We start from the raw sequence: 17411 nt of genomic DNA, 5'->3' as shown, positions 1-17411 counted from the left end.
TACATGTACACAACACATCAGTGTTAGCTCAGGCTCGCTCTCTCCAAGGCACACAACAGGAAAGAAACCTCAGAACTGCTATGGGTTTTTTTTGCCCTAGCCCTACTCAGACACATACAATTAACTAAAATAAAATACAGCTGTTTGCCCAGGCTGACAGTATGCTGTGATAGTGAGTTTGGGGATTTGGGGGAGAGGGGGAATAAAGTTCTGCTCTACAAGACTTAATGCAACCACCATCCACGTTTGCTGTATGTGAAGAAATGAAATCCTTCACACAGTTCAACAATTAAAAATGTATTTTAATTCTACAAATTTACAAGGGAAAAAAAAAAACCAAACCAAAACCATGAAATAAAATAAACCCAATGGAAAAAACTAAAAATAAACCAGAAACTGTTCCAGGACTGTACTTCAAGTTTTCCTTTGTTAAATTTTGTAATGATCCTTGGCTTTTCAGGTTAGTTCCAGTCCTCCAATGGAATGCAGCAGTCATACTCCACACCCAGCGAGAGCCTCGGAATCTGGGATGACATTTGACTTCCTCCCTGTGAAAACCATCTTTAGTCTCCCTGCCATGAAGAACAGAACTGGGGCACTGAGAATCCAATCACATGAATGATTCTCTGCTTCTTCCCCCCCCCCCCCCCCCCCCCAAGTCTTTCATGTTGAGTTTAGAACTTGAGGCTGAATCCAGGTCCGGCAGCAGATGCTCCTTGGTTTGTGGTGGTCAGATGAAAACCTGTGTCTTTCAGATCATCATCACCCTGTGAAAACCAATCACAATTAATTCAGCACTAAGTGTCTGTGCAAAGGCATTTACCTCTCCAACACAAAAATGTAAACCAACAAAAAAAAAAAAAATAGTAGTATCTCTAAGGAGATGAGATGTTTGATTTGGTGGCATCAGAGCTAAGGTCAATGCAGAGTTATTTAAGAAAGATCTTTAACTATTGCTATTTAAAAATTTATCTTTTCTAAAGGCACCTCAAGTGTATTCCTAGTTTGGATACCTACTTTTGACTGCACATGTGAAAGATCAAAAATAAAACACGAATACACTGTATAAATCAGTGTAAGCTGCACTTATTTGGCATCTGATAAAACCCATTCTGCATAGCCTCCACCGTAATTTTTATATCCTGAAAAAGCAAGGCTAAACAAACTTTTGAGGCTACTTCATCTGTTAAATGGGGTACAAGAGCTGTACGGTGCCATTTCATCTGTGCTGACATGGCAACAGTAAGAAGGTGTTGATATAATTAAGGCACCTGAGACACTAACATGCTGTGCTTACACGGGCATCTTTTTCAGCCAGTTTTTGGGGTTTTTTTTTTTCCTTCAAAAGGGGCAGCACAGTCCCCACAGACAGAAAGAACACCAGCCTTCCATTTTTTAAATTCTTCTCCAAATACTGGAAGAAGGAAGGCGACTGTTTCTAGCCACAAGATATACACAACTTGCCAGGCTTGGGATTTTTTTTTTTTCCAAAAAATAAATATGCAGCTTTGAAAGCTTAGTTATAAGGGTAAAACAACATACATTTTCCAAATAAAAATTGTTCTGCACTGTGATAAAACCAGGCATCATTTCTTTCTCAGATTATGTACTGAAATTATGATTCTGTGAGTACAACACTAAAAGGACGTGCCACGGAAAAGGCGGAGGGAAAGCTGGACTTCTCTAGTGGCCTTTTCATGCAAGCACAGGTGAGTCTCAGGATCCCAAGGTCCAGAGGGCTGCCACAGTGCAGCCCCCAGGAACTTCCAAAAATCAGGATTTAGACATCTCTGAGGAAATCAGAATTCTGCATCAGTCGCCTCGATCTGCTGTACTTACCAACTGACTGTATCCGAGGCCTCCCTCAGGGGGCCGTGGACTAGTGCCTCGTTTGACCCTTTGCTGCTCGCTTTTTGCTGGCCAGGTGGGAAACATGGAAGGGTCAATAGGAAGAGGAGTCTCCCGGAAATACTCATGCTTCAAACCGTCTTCGGCTGTAATTCTTCTGGCTGGGTAGTATGTCAAAAAGCTGAGAAGAATTTAGAAGGATAAAGCAACATGGAGAAACAGAGGGGCAGAAAGAAGAAACATTTTAGCCATAAATTAGAAATTCTTCAGAAATGCAATTCAGAATTTTCTGACTTTTAACAAAGAACTCTGTTAATGGGTATGAGTGCTGACATACGGGCAGTCTAACAGAGCTGATGATTTTAAAAGCATGCTTCTACATGAACCTACGATTAGTGGAACTATGTATCAAAAGCAGCCTCTGTAGGGATCTGTTTAGAGAGGCATCAGTCATTAGCCACCTCAGAACCTGCCGGCAGTCAGGTACAGCTCAGAAGGCACCTAGGATGGTTCAATTAAAATATTTTATAACACTACAGTGCTTTTCAGAGATGACAACTGAGATTGCACTGATAGACCACAAAACACTGTAACAGCGTGTAACTTAACTGTCCAGCCTGTGGCTGATTACTTTAAACCTCGGGCAATACAGACACACGTTTTACTGGACCATTCATCCTACCAAACAGCACTGGGCCCCGGCTGCGTAAACCCCTACGTATCCAGGATTTGTACGCGTAACGAGTTCCACTGACTGACATACGCTTGCTCGTGTGTTTCTGCAAGTTCCCAGCCCACGTCAATACTGCAGTAGTGTCGTTCTTCCCAAACAGTGAAGACATAGCCCTGTCATAACCAACGCAATTAAGGAGGAGATGACACTGATGTGACACCGAGCTTTCTTTAAGAAAAGTTGTGCTTGGACCTTCCAAAAGGTTATTTAATTTCCAATAAGTTATTCACAACTTATTCAAAAACCTAGAGCAAAATAATCCTTAGAATTTTAAAAGACTGAAAATCCCTCTTTTTAAAAAAAAAAAAATAGTTTAATTATTATTTTTAATAGAGACAAGGTCTAAGTAAGGTCTGAAACTCAATTGTTTCTACTACTTAATGTCATGACATTTAAAGAGAATATTAGGGGAGGGAGGGGAACAAAAATCTCTCAAGCTATTGTCAACCTGATAAAGAAAAATTAATTGGAACACAATCAGAATGCCCCAGGAGAGTTCGTTAAAAGGACTTCCAGAACATCAGACGTGACAGAACTCATGAACTTTGAAAAGCAAAATTGCTCTTTTCATAATTCTTAAATACGATCTCTAGAATGCACTGCTTTTTCTCGATTTTAACAAGGTCCATCAGCAGACTGCATGTTAGCTGACCCACCACATAAGGAAACACGACATGAACGAGCTAAAACTACTACTAGAACATTTTCCTGTTCTTGGATGCGGGTGTGCCAGAGTAATCTTGGACTGAGGTTTAACAGCAGGCGTTAAGAGCATGATACGCTGAATAAAGCTGCTGTGAGAGAGCGAGGAATAGCATTGCAAGGAATGTCAAACTTCAAATGCATCAGCAGGTTTCGACAAGGTTACACGCGCTGCAATACCACGCTTCACTACAACTCAATTTCCCGCCGCTATCACAGCACGCGAACGCGTTTTCCCAGGGATGCCCTAGGAGCTGGCACTTACTTGTTCATCAGATCAAAACCTTGATCGGAGAGGAGCGCTCCGAATCTCTTGCGCAGGTTGTTGTAGGGATATTCTGTGAATGTCATCTTCTTGACTGCTGGCAGCTCATTGTAGCCAGGCCAGATTTTTTCACTGGGAGTACCCAGATCCTGTAAATTAAAACATCTCCTTAATAAACTCAGTCTGGAGTGCACCCTTCTGCTTATTCGTTATGGAGCTACAGGAGTTGGTAAGCACTCCGAGAAAAGAGCCGAAACACAAATTATGGCCTTTGTCTACTGTAAGTATTGTAAACCAAGCTGCAGAGCAATGTCTCTTTTTAAGGTTGAACCTCTGTCAAAGAGCAAAAAGCGCTTTTAATTTCTTACTACTCTAATGTACCCGTCTCTAAAATTAGAGAGTTAGAATCCAAAGGTGTTAGAGATGTTACCTTAAAAACCTTGTTAATCTGGTCGATTTCTGACTTCCCCGGAAACAGCGGCTTCTGCGTTAGGAGCTCTCCAAATATACACCCCACCGACCACATGTCTATGGCCGTGGAATATTCCTGAACAGAAGGAACACAGTGTGCCCTGTAAAATCAGTAATGTACTTTTACCAAGATCCTAAGTCCTTATTTTGCCACAACAGCCATCTCAGGTTATGGCACAGAACCTGGTCTCCGTGGTACACCCCTTAGCTTAAAGGGAGCCGTTTCTCCTCTTACAAACCTCTTTGAAAGATGACAAAGGGCTGCTTCTACTTTTGCACTTTTTTTTTTTAGTGGTAGTGCCGTATTTTTTTCTGGCATGGTTCTTGTCACTAAAACCCTACTGATTGCATCCAGATTTCAGCTGTGAAACAGGTATCAGTAGGGAACATTGCCAGTACCTTGTTCTGCTCTCAGGGCTCACAAATTTTAGAGTAAGGTTAAAAAAAAAATAAATTAAAAAGCAACTGCCTAAGATGACAGGGACAGTTTGCACCAAACCACGAGAAGCCCAGCAGCAGTACCACATCAGCTTTCTAAAGGAGAAAAACCTCAATTTGTCACCTGCCCACCTTCTGTCTGTGGAATATGGAACCTTTTTATTAGTGTTATTAGGAAAAATAATACTGAAGACTCGGAATTTCCACCTCTAAAGGAACATAAAGAATCAAGCATACTTATACTTTGTTTACAAATTCTAAAACAAAGTTACAGTCTGAAGAGTCATTCCTCTAGCAGCCAGAGGAACTAGGAGAAACATACCTTAGCTCCAAGCAACAGCTCTGGAGCCCTGTACCAGAGCGTGACAACCACTGGTGTGTACGGCTTCAGTGGAGATCCGTACTCGCGGGCTAGTCCGAAATCGCCAACCTAAACAAAAACCGGTGATCAGCAACATCTCCAACATCAACCACACCGTCGTCTGTCAGTCCCAGTATGTGTTGGCCACGGTGGCTATTGCATGGCCTCCAGCCTTCAGAAACAGCCACACAGAATACACTGTTTCTCATGGGCCTTCCCTCTTCCACTGAAAGGAAAAAACATTTTTCCCTTCCTGAGGCCAAGTTCCTGTTATTTATCACCCTGACAGAAGGCTTACATGGCAGGGGGAAAACAAAACCAGACAACATCACTAGATGCCAACTTCAACTTTCCAAGCAAGAAAAAAAATTTCAAAGTCCAATTTTCCCAAGAAAGGGAAAGGCTCAACAACAGTAACAGCTATAAGATATAAATAATGGCAATAAACGATTTTTTCTAAAATTTAGAAATAAAAATCGAAATGTTATGTCCTGATCTTATTACTGCTTTTCTCTTAGATTTGTGTAATAAGTCGGTGAAAGGTTAGACAGATTTTTCAAGTGTTTAACTTTTTAAAAAGACTTTGTACGGTTGTGGCACAGCAGTCTTTTACTAAACAGTCGAAGTTCACTCTTTCACAAGTGTACGTTTTACAAGCCACTCCTCATACCGCTTAAAGATTAACGCAAAACATTCTGTCCAGCTCTGGAGATAGCTATGACGCACTGCAATTCAGCAACACCGGCTTACATGTAACGTAATCCTTACTTTCAAAATGCCTGAATGACTGAGCAGCAGGTTGGAAGTTTTCAAGTCTCGGTGAAGGATCCAGTTGTCGTGAAGATGCTTGACTCCTCGCAGTAACTGAATCATCAAGGTTTTCACTTCACCTGAAATGACAGAAAGCAGCCACATGCATTTAAGAGAATAAATCTGTATTTTTTGTTGTTCAGAGAACAAGGAAGAGGGCAGGAGGAAGAAAAGGGTTGTAAAGTTAAAAGCACAGAATAGACTGCACCATAAAAACACGTCACAGAACAAGAGCAGTTAAACTCCGAGCTGTCAATAAAGCAAAATTAAATTAGATGGCTGGAATGCATCCAAACAGGGCTCAGAAATTAATGCCTCAAAAACATAGGAAGTAGCCAAAATTAAAACCCAGTGTTCTTTTCCAGTTCAGCACAGGGGACACTCCCTCAATTTCCTATCTGAATCTCCACCCTAAGCTTGCAAACTGGATTCATCAGCCAATACCACTATGAGTATCAGCACTCCCAGCCTACGATCCTCTCTGAACTTGTAGCAGCAAGATCAGAGCAAACAGAGAAAGAGCAATGAAGTCTCTGTTCCAAAGAACACTTAGGGGCCACTCCAAGGCAATATACGTCCCCGTACAAGGCAAGTTCTCTGATGTCCGTACAGCCCAAAGACACCGAGGTTTGTGTTGGCCACTTCTCCAGTTTTGAGAATTATAGGAGACTACGGCAAACGGTACCTGGTAGAAATGGCTGCTTCATTGTTTCCATCAGACTCTTGAGATCGTGTTCCACATAGTTCATTACAATATAGATTTTATCCATGTTACTACCTACAACAATTTCCTAAAAGACAAACAAATTATTAAAACAAACATATTAGTGTTTAAAAAGCATGCAAAAATGCATTTTACAAATTTACTGGCAAAAGGATAAAAATATTTTTTAAATAGAAGATTGTGGCCTTACTCTGACAGTGACAATATTTAGGTGTTGTGCTTTCAGAATAGTATTTATTTCTCTCAAAGAAGTAATAGGAAAGCCTTCCTTTTCCTTCTCCATTTTCAGCCGCTTCAGAGCCACAATTTCATCTGCAAAGAAAACAGAATTGTTAACTGCAGATTTCCCAACGCATAGCTAATATAATACATGTTAAGAGGTCCCCCGGTGTTGTCACTAATTTAACTTATTTGAATTAAAACCCTTACTCAAGACATTCAGTCTCGCATAACGAAAGTAAAAACAAAAAACCCACCACCACAAGATTGCTAAGTTTAAAAAAATAAAATCCAAAACAACAATCCAAAAGGTGCATCGTGGATTTGAATGTATTCTAGTACAGCTCACCTGGAAAGAAACTCAAGTATATTTAACTCTAACTCCTCACCAGAGTTAGGAAGATAAGACCGCAGACAGAAATGGCTCAAATGCAGTTTTGCTCTATTTGAAGACCCCACTTGAAACCAAGGTGCTACTCAGAACACTACTGAACCGAATTATTTAAATACATCTGGGTTTTGCATGATATTTGGAGAATAATGGTTACGTCAGTCTCAGAGCACGCCTCAAGACAGAGAGGGAAAAGAAAAAGGAGCTCATGGTTTTTGTCCAGGAAACAAGTGAACTCAGAGAAACCACGATCACGATGCCAGCTGTGTACTTTCACTCCCCAGAGGAGACCAAACGGTCATTATTCTAAAATAAACAGAGAGACCAGGGCATCCAGAATTTAAACCTGTCACCAAATTCACAACTTGTCAGTTGGAACCTGAGAATAACCCAGATTTCTGCCTAGGTCTGCTTTGGAACGCAGTTCTTTCCACAAGCTCTCTTCACCACCTGCCAACTCTATCCAAAACTGCAGGTATTTATTACTGTGCTGCAGCTCCCCCTGAACATCACCAGCTTGCTGTAATGTGTCGCTACTGATGGCAACGCTACAGGGAAACCAAGGTCAGAGCCAAAAGAACAGACCACGTTTTGCTGTGCATTATTTTTTTTCCAGGAAAAAAAAGAAGTGCTGCACTAATATCACTATTTTTGTTAAACTATCAAAGCACGTATTTCTTTCACTTGAGGAATCACCATGGAAGAGGAATATATAAATGACTTAATGGTGCCTCTTGCACCATTCATTGGAAATGCAATAATTTCCTCGAGACGCCTGCCAGTACAAATCAGATAAGCAAAGAGATTGAGCATTAAAAATATAAATCCACTTGTACACAAAATAAGTGGGTTTTTTGAGAGGCAGTTTTAAAAAGGAGATGAGTGACATTTCTTTCTACAACACAATACTGCAGTATATAGTCCCTGCACTCCAACTGTGGCTTTTATGAAGTCTCTTAACTGGTAGCTGCACTCACAGTGACACCCGGTGGAACCCTTGTATCAAATTTTGAAAACTTCCAACCCAGCGATTACCTACAGCAGATCTCAAGTCAGAAACGACAGCCTTTCGAGCCAGAAACTGAGATTGCGTCAATTGTTCTACACCATCACGGCCAATACAGAGATGACTTCGGAACTCAAAGAGCTGCCAGTGAAGCCCTTTTGTCAAGCCCACATCCTGTTAAAAAGCTCAGATTATTCTTGATGGAGGAAATGTTTTAGACATATTCTGTTCATCCATGAAAAATACAGAACCGTAATTCGTATACAACTGCAGCCCTAAATACCATGACAATAATAACTGCAGACCACTTATACTAACCAGTTTTCTTGTCTTTTGCTCTGTACACGACACCGTATGTTCCTTCTTCAATCCTGTTCAAACACTGGAATTCCTCCACGCTACGACACCCCTGAAAAAACAGACAGATGGACAACATTTACACTGCCAGCCTCTGGAGGAGGTTTTTGCTTGTTCTGTTTTCAGGACGCACAGTAAACTTCACAGGAATAGTTAAAATCTACCACGAGAACTCAACAACATGGCTACATCATGTGAGAAAGGTATCTTTGGGGTTTATTTTTACTTGGATCTCTGAAGGAATGCTGGACAGAGTCTGTGTTTTAGTAGATGAACTAAATTATTTCATTAACTCTTCACTCATTCAACTTTTGCACAGAATAAACTGAAATTTCTGCCACAATGGCAAAGGCAACTCAGCACCTTAGTCTCACACCTTTCATGGAGTTCAGTTAAAAAAAAATATGCTCTCTCTTCGTATTTCTACACTTTGCTGTTGGCTACAAAAAGAATAACCACCCATCAGTTTCTATTCCTGTTAACAGAATTCTTGTCTCACAAGTATCTGTTTTCAGATAGCAATACCAAGGGATGAGAGTATCACATGTATTATTATGTTCTTATCTACAACTAAGAGTAATCTAATTTTTACTCCATACGTTTTTCCCTTGTCAAAAAAAACCCCGCAGCAATATTTCATACAGAAATGCGTATTTTGTGACGCTGGGTCAGCAAGGCATGTTCTGCCCATAAACCATCTCACGCACAAATACGTGTTTATGATGTTAGCAAAGCAGCTAGGGAAATCCATTTGCTATGATGTTCTCCAGCACCCTTTAAGCGATCCTCTACCTGAAGCGCAGGAAGGTACTTCGGAAGCTCTTGTTTCAGTTCAATGGGGGACGAAGCTGGTGAGTCAGGAATGTAGTCCCCTTCCGTCACTGCGCTGGAATGAGGGGTGCCCTCCCCTACTTCCTCCTCTTCTACTTCACTTCCCGCTGAATCTCGGTCAAATCTCGACTCTGCAACTTTAAAAGTCAGAATCAGTCGTGGAATGAGAGCGTTGCTTGGAACAATTAAGTTCCGCTTTAGACAAATAAGGGTAGTGAAACACTGAGCACTACACAAGAGGTCTGCAACTTATGCAACTTAAGTTACTGTAACAATAAAGACGAATGAGAAGCCTAATTCCTCCTCTTTGCAGAGATGATGCTTTCAAAAAACTCATTTACAGTCATGTACATACAATTTCCAGCGTTAAATCAGCATATTTCCCTTCAGTTAGAAAAATAAATCTTTACACTAACAGAACAAAGAGAAAACTGACCCAGCATATCTCTTCGCAAAGCATTTTTTTTATGAGAGGACAGGACGAGAGATCCAAAGTGAAAAAGCAGGAAACATTAGCTCATTAGGCTAGGACCTGATTTCCTCTAAACTTGGACCTTGGAAGAGATTGCAAGGAATTGCTGATCCTGACAAGAGAATGACCCCAAAATGCCAAATATATGATGCTTTAGCACGATGGCAAAACAGCAACAAAAAAAGAAAAATTAAAATAGTTTTATATAATTGCAGAAATAGATTCATATGGCTGCAAAAAGTCAGCCAAACATTTAAGTAAATATTCAGTATTTGCATTGTACCAACTGGGATGTGGTTTCCATTCTCCCGTTCCTCCTCTTCACTCATTTCTTCTTCGCTCACCTCTTCTGCAAAAGAGAATCAAGTTCAACTGAACAAACGCAAGACTTCTGTAGTTCCTTGTAAGGCAGATCACTACTGAAATCTTTTCTAAACTCACTATCTAGTGAGTTCTTCACTAGTTAGTGACCTCCTTCATCTAGGTAGTGACCTCCTACTTCTGTTTCACTTGGAAAGCAAATGCTTCCCCTAACTCAACAGAACTGCACCTCTCAGCTTCCAGCAGGGAACACAATTCTTACCAGTTGTCTGGCAATTTGAGGATGGGGGCAGGTGAATAAATTAAGTTAGGAAACTTATGAATATTTGCTTACTAATGGAAATGGATTTTAAAGAAAAATACCCAGCCATCAGAGCATGCTTTTGAGCCTTTCTTTACTGATTAATTACAAGAACGGCTCTAAGTAGACTTTTTCACTAAACCCTTTTTTATTATGTTCATTTACTTGAAGTGGCATGAAGAAGAGAAACTGAAATTTGCAACTGAAAATAATTCAGAACAACAGAGATGTTTGCATTTCACCACCCCCCAAATAAGTGCAGAATTGTTCGCCTCAGAATATTTGTAATGCTACAAAACTACTTAAACTGTTATAGCCTTACACCATTTAGGAAGACAAAAACGGCTTCCAGTTTTCTAATCGGGCTGCTTAGACAAATAATGGGTATTACCTCTATATAAAAGGACAGAATATGACTTGTACTTGTTTTTTTTCCTTTTTAGTTATCTTGACCTGTGAGGTCTCAGCCTATCCTAGACTAAGAGAAAAGGAAAATGTTCAAATAAAACAATACAGAATGAGAAACAAAGAAAATCATAACGCAGCACTCTAGGACGTGCTTTATGTTACTCACCAGCTGACTGCTCAGACACTTCCTCAGAATTGCTTCCCGTCTCTTCCTCCTCCTCCTCCTCCTCTCCCTCTTCCTCAGAACCTTCACTGCTAGACTCTTCCTCCTCTTCTTCTGAGCCTGATCCAGATTCTGTTCAGGAATAATCAAACACATAATTAAGTAGGCACATACTCTAACAACAGTGTTTCCTCAACAGACAACAACTGAACAATTAATTACATCTACTAAACTGCATTTAATCACCTGAAGACGACTCTGCTGAGCTGGTTTTTCTTTCACTGTCACTGATGTCTTGCAAGTCTGAAAGAGGATCTCTCTCTTCTGGTTTCTCTTCTTTCACTGCTGAGACCGTAAAATTAAAAACAGGGCGCTGACTGAATACCACTTCTACTTATAAGACTCTGAATACCCAGATAACCGCTTCATTTTCTCTGCCCGCTAAATTACTGCTGAACATTCTGTACTGGAGATACAGAGCACTAAAAAATAATTCACACACTGCTCAAAAGACAAAACAGCTTTTCTAAATTGCAGTGGTGCAGGATCAACAGCCAAAAATGTGAAATATTGACCTTTTGTTTTTTAAACATGATAGATGCCTAAGCCTCTCTAAGTGTAAATAAATAAAAAAAATAAAATTAAAAAAAAGTAACATGGTAACAAGTATCACCACAACACAGTCTCACTAACGTGTACACACAGCGCTCACTGTCCTCACGCAGTCCCTCAGGACCACCATGAAATAGCAGGTGTGAGTAACTGATCGATTCGACAGCAGCTTCCAAGGACTTACTGCCTGCCTCCACCTGGGATTGCAGCTGATTATATTCTGCATCAGCTTACTTGAAATAGTTACACTTATTTTAAAGCTACACACTTAACAAGGCAGACATAGAGCTTTTCCTCTTTAACCAAAGACACTTACATCAATTGTGCAAGTGCTCTACTCACAGTTAGGACCTTCCAGGCACGGGAAGGACCATTTTCTGGCTTAGAATACAAAATTCATCCACCTAACCAGAATACTGCCTTAAGCATTTATTTTTCTTTTACAAGATGACAATATCAGTGATGCTTAAACTACACTGATCCCTGTAAGGTAACTTTTAAAGCTAGCTTAGTTCCTAACACCAAATCGAACTGGAGCTAGTGTAAACAGACCCTTTTTAACCCGCAAGGGAGTTAAACTACAAAATTTTAAAAATTCAGTCAGCTGCTTCTTTCATCACTGAATGAAGTAACTCACTTTGAAACTTTTAAAATTACTACTCCTACTACTAAAAAGGAAAGATTCATTTGATTTGTCACTTGAAAAATTACCCGCAAAACCAGCATTGCTTTGGAAAACAGTACAAACGTACACAGTTGCGAATATTCCAGAGTTACGCCACCATGGCCGAAGTGGACAATACTTTCAACACAATAGCAGGGATGTACGTTTACTACCGAAAGTTAAACCCTACCCCAGAACAGCTCCTCCTAGCCCCAGGCAAAGACATTGTAACGTGGCAACTGCTACCTGGTTTCCTGCTATCTCCTTGCTCAAGCTTGTCTCTCTGCTGTCGTAATGGGCTGCGACTCCAGGGTCTCATTTTTACTTTGTCTCCATATTCTTCCCTCACTGTTCTATGGTGTGCGGAAACTAGTGAAAACAAAACCGGAAGAAATTGTTACATCTCCCTGCCCTAATTAGAATACTTCTGTCCGCCACAACCACCTGCTTCGCATTCTTTTCATTATTCCTTACAAACTGAAGGGGAATGGGAAGGAGCGGAAGTGGAACCTAGTTGTACCTAAAAGAATAAAGGAGCACAATTTACCTCATGCACAATAAGATTGGGGTTTGTACTACTTCGAGAAAGGTGCTGCCATGCCTGGCAAACAGAAGCAAGACGCCCTATCTTCTACAAACACCCTGGAACTAAGGCATTAATGCCAGAGAGAAGCGGACAGACCAAGACGACACATAAAAGAATAAAACCAGCCAAGATTTAGAAGGAGGCGACAGAATGTTTAGAGCAATAAAAATAACTAAAATGAAAGGTTAGATAGATTGAACAATGCCAGCGTAAATACCAAGCACAAAAAGGAGCTGTTCAGCACAAACTGAGCTAGAAAGAACAGCAATAAATATGGCTGCTTCTGCTACTCTTGAACAATCTTTTGTCACTTCATCGCAGGAATAGGCTCTGATTTTTACCTCTGAAAGTTGGGACAAAGAGATCCTTTAACCAAAAGTGACCTGAACTTAGATTGCAAGTACCTGATATTCCATGCAAAGCAAGGGTTCACGTGTAGAAGTTAGTTTAAATTACTCTGTTACCAGATCTTCCCCACTCGACTCCCACTACAGCCTTTTTCATGGCTGGAGTACTTACATGATCTCTCTCCCTTCCTTTGCAATTTATTTCCCCAAATCCTTAACACACTTAATTTTGAGACTTCAATCTCTATCAAATTAGGTTAGACTCAAAGAGTTCAGAAACGACTGGGATCACGACAGATATACACACAGAGGCAACGTCAATTATGTCTTATTTCTACAGGAATCCAAACTAACGGAGAGAGAGGCAAAGAAAGACTCAATATGCCGTGACATTTAAGGCATATGAGATTATTTTATTTCCCTACGTAGAACTTAATACATTTTTCGTCGTCTCCCACATAGAGGGCACTCTCGCTTTAATTATTTTAAATTCTGGCACTGGCCTAAGTAAAAAACGCTTTCTGTACCTCCACTCCACCATCGTGTCAGCAGGTAGTAAGCCCAAACAACACTTATACAGAGACAGTTACCTTCTCTTCTGGCTTCCCGTTCCTTACGCCTTTCTTCAGCTCGCCTCTCTCGTTCTTTTTGCTCCCTTTGTTCTTTTTGCTGCTCTCTGATTTTTCTCTCTCGCTCTCGTTCAAGTTGCTCCAGACGATCTCTAGAAAATAATTATTTTTTGTTACGTTACAGTTCACTACAAATTCAGCTTACGAAGTAAAGGAAAGCTGTTTTGCTATAACAAATTACAGGGCCATTCAATTTCATTAGCAACAACACCACTGATTACCTATCAGTCAAAACCAGACATAGCTTTCCAGATAATCCTTTAAAAACAGGGTTTCCAAGACAAAGACCACGAGCTCATGAACACATGAGCTTCTACAGCCTTATCGGGATTTAAACAGAAATAAAGCAAGTTCGGTTAATAAATCCCCTGATACTACGCAAACCCGCTTTGCACTTTTTTTTCATTATAGTAAAACTCTGGCAATGAATTCACCTAGAAATATCTGTTGTAACGAAGCCACTTACAAAGATAACTCGAAGTCAAGAACACATTTTCATTAGGCAACACGTTCGCAGGAACAAGGCACTGGCACCAGGCCTTAGAAGTTTTTGCTCTGAATTTTTTTGCCATTTCAGAACAATGAAAGGTTAGAGATAGATTTAGAGGAGGAAGCTGTGCAGCTCTCTGTTGGTTTCTCACAGGGGAGGGAGGGATGGATGTACCTCTCCCTCCTGGAATGCTCCCTTGCCATTTCTCTCCGTTTCTGTCTCTCCCATTCACGACGGGCTTTATCCTGCTCTTCTCTATGTCTCTTCCTACGCTCATGTTCCCGTTCTTTCTCTTTCACTCTGGCATGTTTCCCTAAACAAACAAAAATTAATTTTGGAGTGTTACTATTCAAAATATTTAGCGCTCCTATGTTTAAAAAGCAAAACTAGAAAGGATGAAAGTTATGGTAACCTATTTTCATGTTCTCTGTTATTTTCTTAATGGAAAAATCCTGATCTGAAAAGGTGTGGGAAAATTAAGAGATTGTAAGATCTTGCACAAATACTTCCATTAAAAACAGAAAAAGGCTGTTAGTAACAGGAATACAACATGGATGTCTCCAGAAAGGGTATTTTTTCCTTGGCAGTCAGGTACAAAGACCACAGCTCAGCCCACTCACTCAGCAAAGCCAGAAAGAAGCTTAACAGACTTCAAAGAGTGAAAGTAGACTCCGTGTCCCTATCCCAAAGTGACCGCTGTCCTCTCAAACACCTATACACCCCTGTCATTCCCATAACAGTATTAAACATAATCAAAGAAAAGTTTAAATTCCTTTGTCTCAGCCACCTGACATGTTTTCTTTAGCTTGTAGCTATTGTTATTTACTCTCTACATAGTGCCCGTTCAGCTTCACCTTGGGGAGCTACCAAAAACGTTACACAAATGCAGTAATAACAACCTTCTGCTGAATGACTACGATGTCTACGTTTCTCTTTCCTCTTCTCATCTTTTCTATGATGGGTTTTTTCTTTCCGTGACATTTGCTGAGGTGGTTTTATAGCTAAGGAATCATCTTCTTCTCCTCTAAAACATAAGACAAATAAACAAACTCAGGAAGGTTACGTGTACTGTCAAACAGATTACGCATTATTTCCTCTTTTCTCCATTTTGAAAAGAATGCATTTCGTCCTATTTTATTTATTTACATTAAAAGTCCATGATTTTGTCATAATAAGGTTTCAAAATTATTAACAGTACGTTACGGAAGATCATAGTTACATAGATAAGAAGTTAAGCTATTATTATATGACTACTTTTAGCAGACAAGTAAACTGAGGGTGAATTAAGCACCAAAAGGAACTCAACAGGCCTGCTTTAACTGCATCTTAAGCGAAATATTTTATTACCGGGTAGTGGCCAAAATTAGAACACGATACACTGTTGAGCCTTAATCAGTACTTCAAAAAGACGCTCTGGCAGGTTCTACAAATGGGAGATGGCACATCCGCATGCTAAAGAAATTAAACATTTGGGTATTTTTAAACCCTCTTCTCATTACTTCTAAAGGTTGATGCCAATAACTCTTCCTAGGGTTACAAGATTATTCTCTTGTTCTTACCTGTCTTCCATAGAGTCTTCCCGCCTGTAAGGTGAATTTCTGATGGTTATTTCCATGCGATGATCTCTCAACTCCCCCTCTTCGAGAGAATCCCGCTTTGAATCCCTATCATCTGACTGTGACAAAAACACAAGAAAGGCCAAAAACAACATGCAATTATTTTTTTAAGTTATAAAATGGAAAAAAATTAATAAAATAATAGAACTCAACTCTTCCATTCTCGGCTGAAAAGCCACCTTCAGCTGGTCACACCAGTAAAGTACACTAACTTATGAAGCAGAGATTTTATAGCTGTAAGCAGTCAGTTTGACTACAATTATAGATTTAATTCCATAAATGGAATGTAATTAGACAAAATTAAACAGCGGTTAACAATGATTGCATTGACTATTTTTTTTTTATTTTCCAAAACAAAGTTATTTTGTACGTAGCTGTACAAAACCAAATAGTAACACAAAAGCTATTCAAAAACAATTACTTAAATCCATTCTTCTATAAAATCTCTGAAAGGTCGTTACTTGAACTGCAGCTTTCAGTTAATCACATCAATTCCCTCACCTTTGCTAACCAATCAAACAAAGCCCAATATACAACGCAAATCAAGTGAGATCTTAGCCAAGCACTGTATTTCAGTCAGACTTTGGATCACACATGACACATGCATAAGAGCGCACAGGAATTCTGCTGACAGGGCAAGAAGCCTTGTTCTCATCAGAAAATGAAGACACAGGCACTGAAGCTCCTCAAGTTTCATTAGAGATACTTGTACACCAAGGGGTAGCTTACATTTTTCATACGTTTTATCTCTGCCTTCTCTTCTTGCTCCTTCCTTCGTTTTTTCTCCTGAAGAATTTCATCTAAAGTTTTCACTTTCCAAGAATCCTTTTCATCACCCATTTGGGTTAAAAAGAAACAACTCTGAAAAAGAACACGACGTTAATGAAGCCTACACAAACTACACAGTCCAACGCAGCTGCATCTATTTCACACCGATTTTTTGTAGGCACACAAACACTTAATGTACCGTCTTCAAGCCAAATCAACTGCGACTGGACCTACGCCGAACCAAAAAAGTCTGGTTTAAACCCAGAAGCACACACAGCCTTTGCTACGAGCGCAGGGACCTGTTCGAGTAAAACGACAGCGCGGCCGGTAAGCAAGGCCTGGCGTTTCCCCACCGAGCACGACACAGAGGCGGCTGCACGCACCGGCCTCTCACGTCCAGCTCCGGTACCGGACGGGTGGCGGAACCGCTGCTCTCCGCGGGCACCGTCCCGGCCCCAGCTCCCCCCAGACAAACCCAACCCTGCCCCAGGCCCGGAGCTGGCCCCTCGGCGCGGACCCGACGCCCGTTTCCGCCTCAGAGACCGGTTTCACCCGGGGGCCCACCTCCGCCCGGGCGGCGGCTGGGCCCTCCGCCATGGCGCCCGTTCAGCGCCGCAGCCGGGACAGCCCCGAAGCGCTTAACGGCCCGGCGGGGCTCCCGCCGCCGCGCTGAAGCGGGAAGGGGAGTGGGGACAAGGCGCCCCCTCCCCCCCCCGGGCCGCGGGCCCACTCACCGCCGCCGCTACCGGAGCCTGGGACGAGCAGCGCGAGCCAAACGCGCCACTTCCGCCCGCCGCAGCAGGGTGATGGCGTCGCTCGCAGGCGCGCTCGGTGGCGCATGCGCCTGGCGGCAGGAGGCCGCCATGAGCGGAACCGCG

The 17411-nt window shown here is 41.3% G+C and overlaps 1 protein-coding gene across 5 annotated transcripts; it reads right to left on the bottom strand.

Annotated features, from left to right (window-relative positions):
- Positions 1-235: 235 nt before the first annotated feature.
- Positions 236-17332, bottom strand: LOC104473703 (cyclin-dependent kinase 11B). Of its 5 annotated transcripts, none has more exons than XM_086764446.1 (20): positions 17264-17332; positions 16495-16624; positions 15709-15824; positions 15049-15173; positions 14324-14462; positions 13621-13751; positions 12341-12466; positions 11068-11163; positions 10825-10953; positions 9912-9977; positions 9118-9293; positions 8287-8377; positions 6543-6664; positions 6314-6419; positions 5587-5708; positions 4780-4887; positions 3979-4095; positions 3549-3697; positions 1840-2029; positions 236-767 (listed from the first exon to the last, which is right to left on the bottom strand). In XM_086764446.1, exons 2-20 carry the CDS (start codon positions 16603-16605, stop codon positions 675-677), a joined length of 2313 nt encoding a protein of 770 aa, XP_086620572.1. In that variant the 5' UTR covers positions 16606-16624; positions 17264-17332; the 3' UTR covers positions 236-674. The 5 variants fall into 5 exon arrangements, with proteins under 5 accessions (XP_086620572.1, XP_086620575.1, XP_086620577.1 ...); XM_086764449.1 differs by having other exon boundaries at positions 9118-9287; XM_086764447.1 differs by having other exon boundaries at positions 237-767; positions 12344-12466; positions 17264-17331.
- Positions 17333-17411: the final 79 nt, after the last annotated feature.

The sequence above is a fragment of the Chlamydotis macqueenii genome, chromosome 21 (genome assembly GCF_036417535.1).
Source record: "Chlamydotis macqueenii isolate bChlMac1 chromosome 21, bChlMac1.mat, whole genome shotgun sequence".
In the NCBI taxonomy this organism is placed as follows: domain Eukaryota; kingdom Metazoa; phylum Chordata; class Aves; order Otidiformes; family Otididae; genus Chlamydotis; species Chlamydotis macqueenii.
The sequence above is the reverse complement of the archived record's forward strand: the minus strand, read 5'-3'. Positions and strand labels throughout refer to the sequence as shown.

What these genes read in the sequence shown, in the direction of transcription:
- LOC104473703 (XM_086764446.1), bottom strand. Translation starts at nt 16,605, where the DNA reads ATGGGTGATGAAAAGGATTCTTGGAAAGTGAAAACTTTAGATGAAATT. An exon ending in TAAATATTGTCACTGTCAGA is followed by an intron (nt 6,420 to 6,542) that starts GTAAGGCCACAA and finishes TTTGTCTTTTAG; the next exon opens with GAAATTGTTGTAGGTAGTAA. An exon ending in GAAGCAGCCATTTCTACCAG is followed by an intron (nt 5,709 to 6,313) that starts GTACCGTTTGCC and finishes CTGTCATTTCAG; the next exon opens with GTGAAGTGAAAACCTTGATG.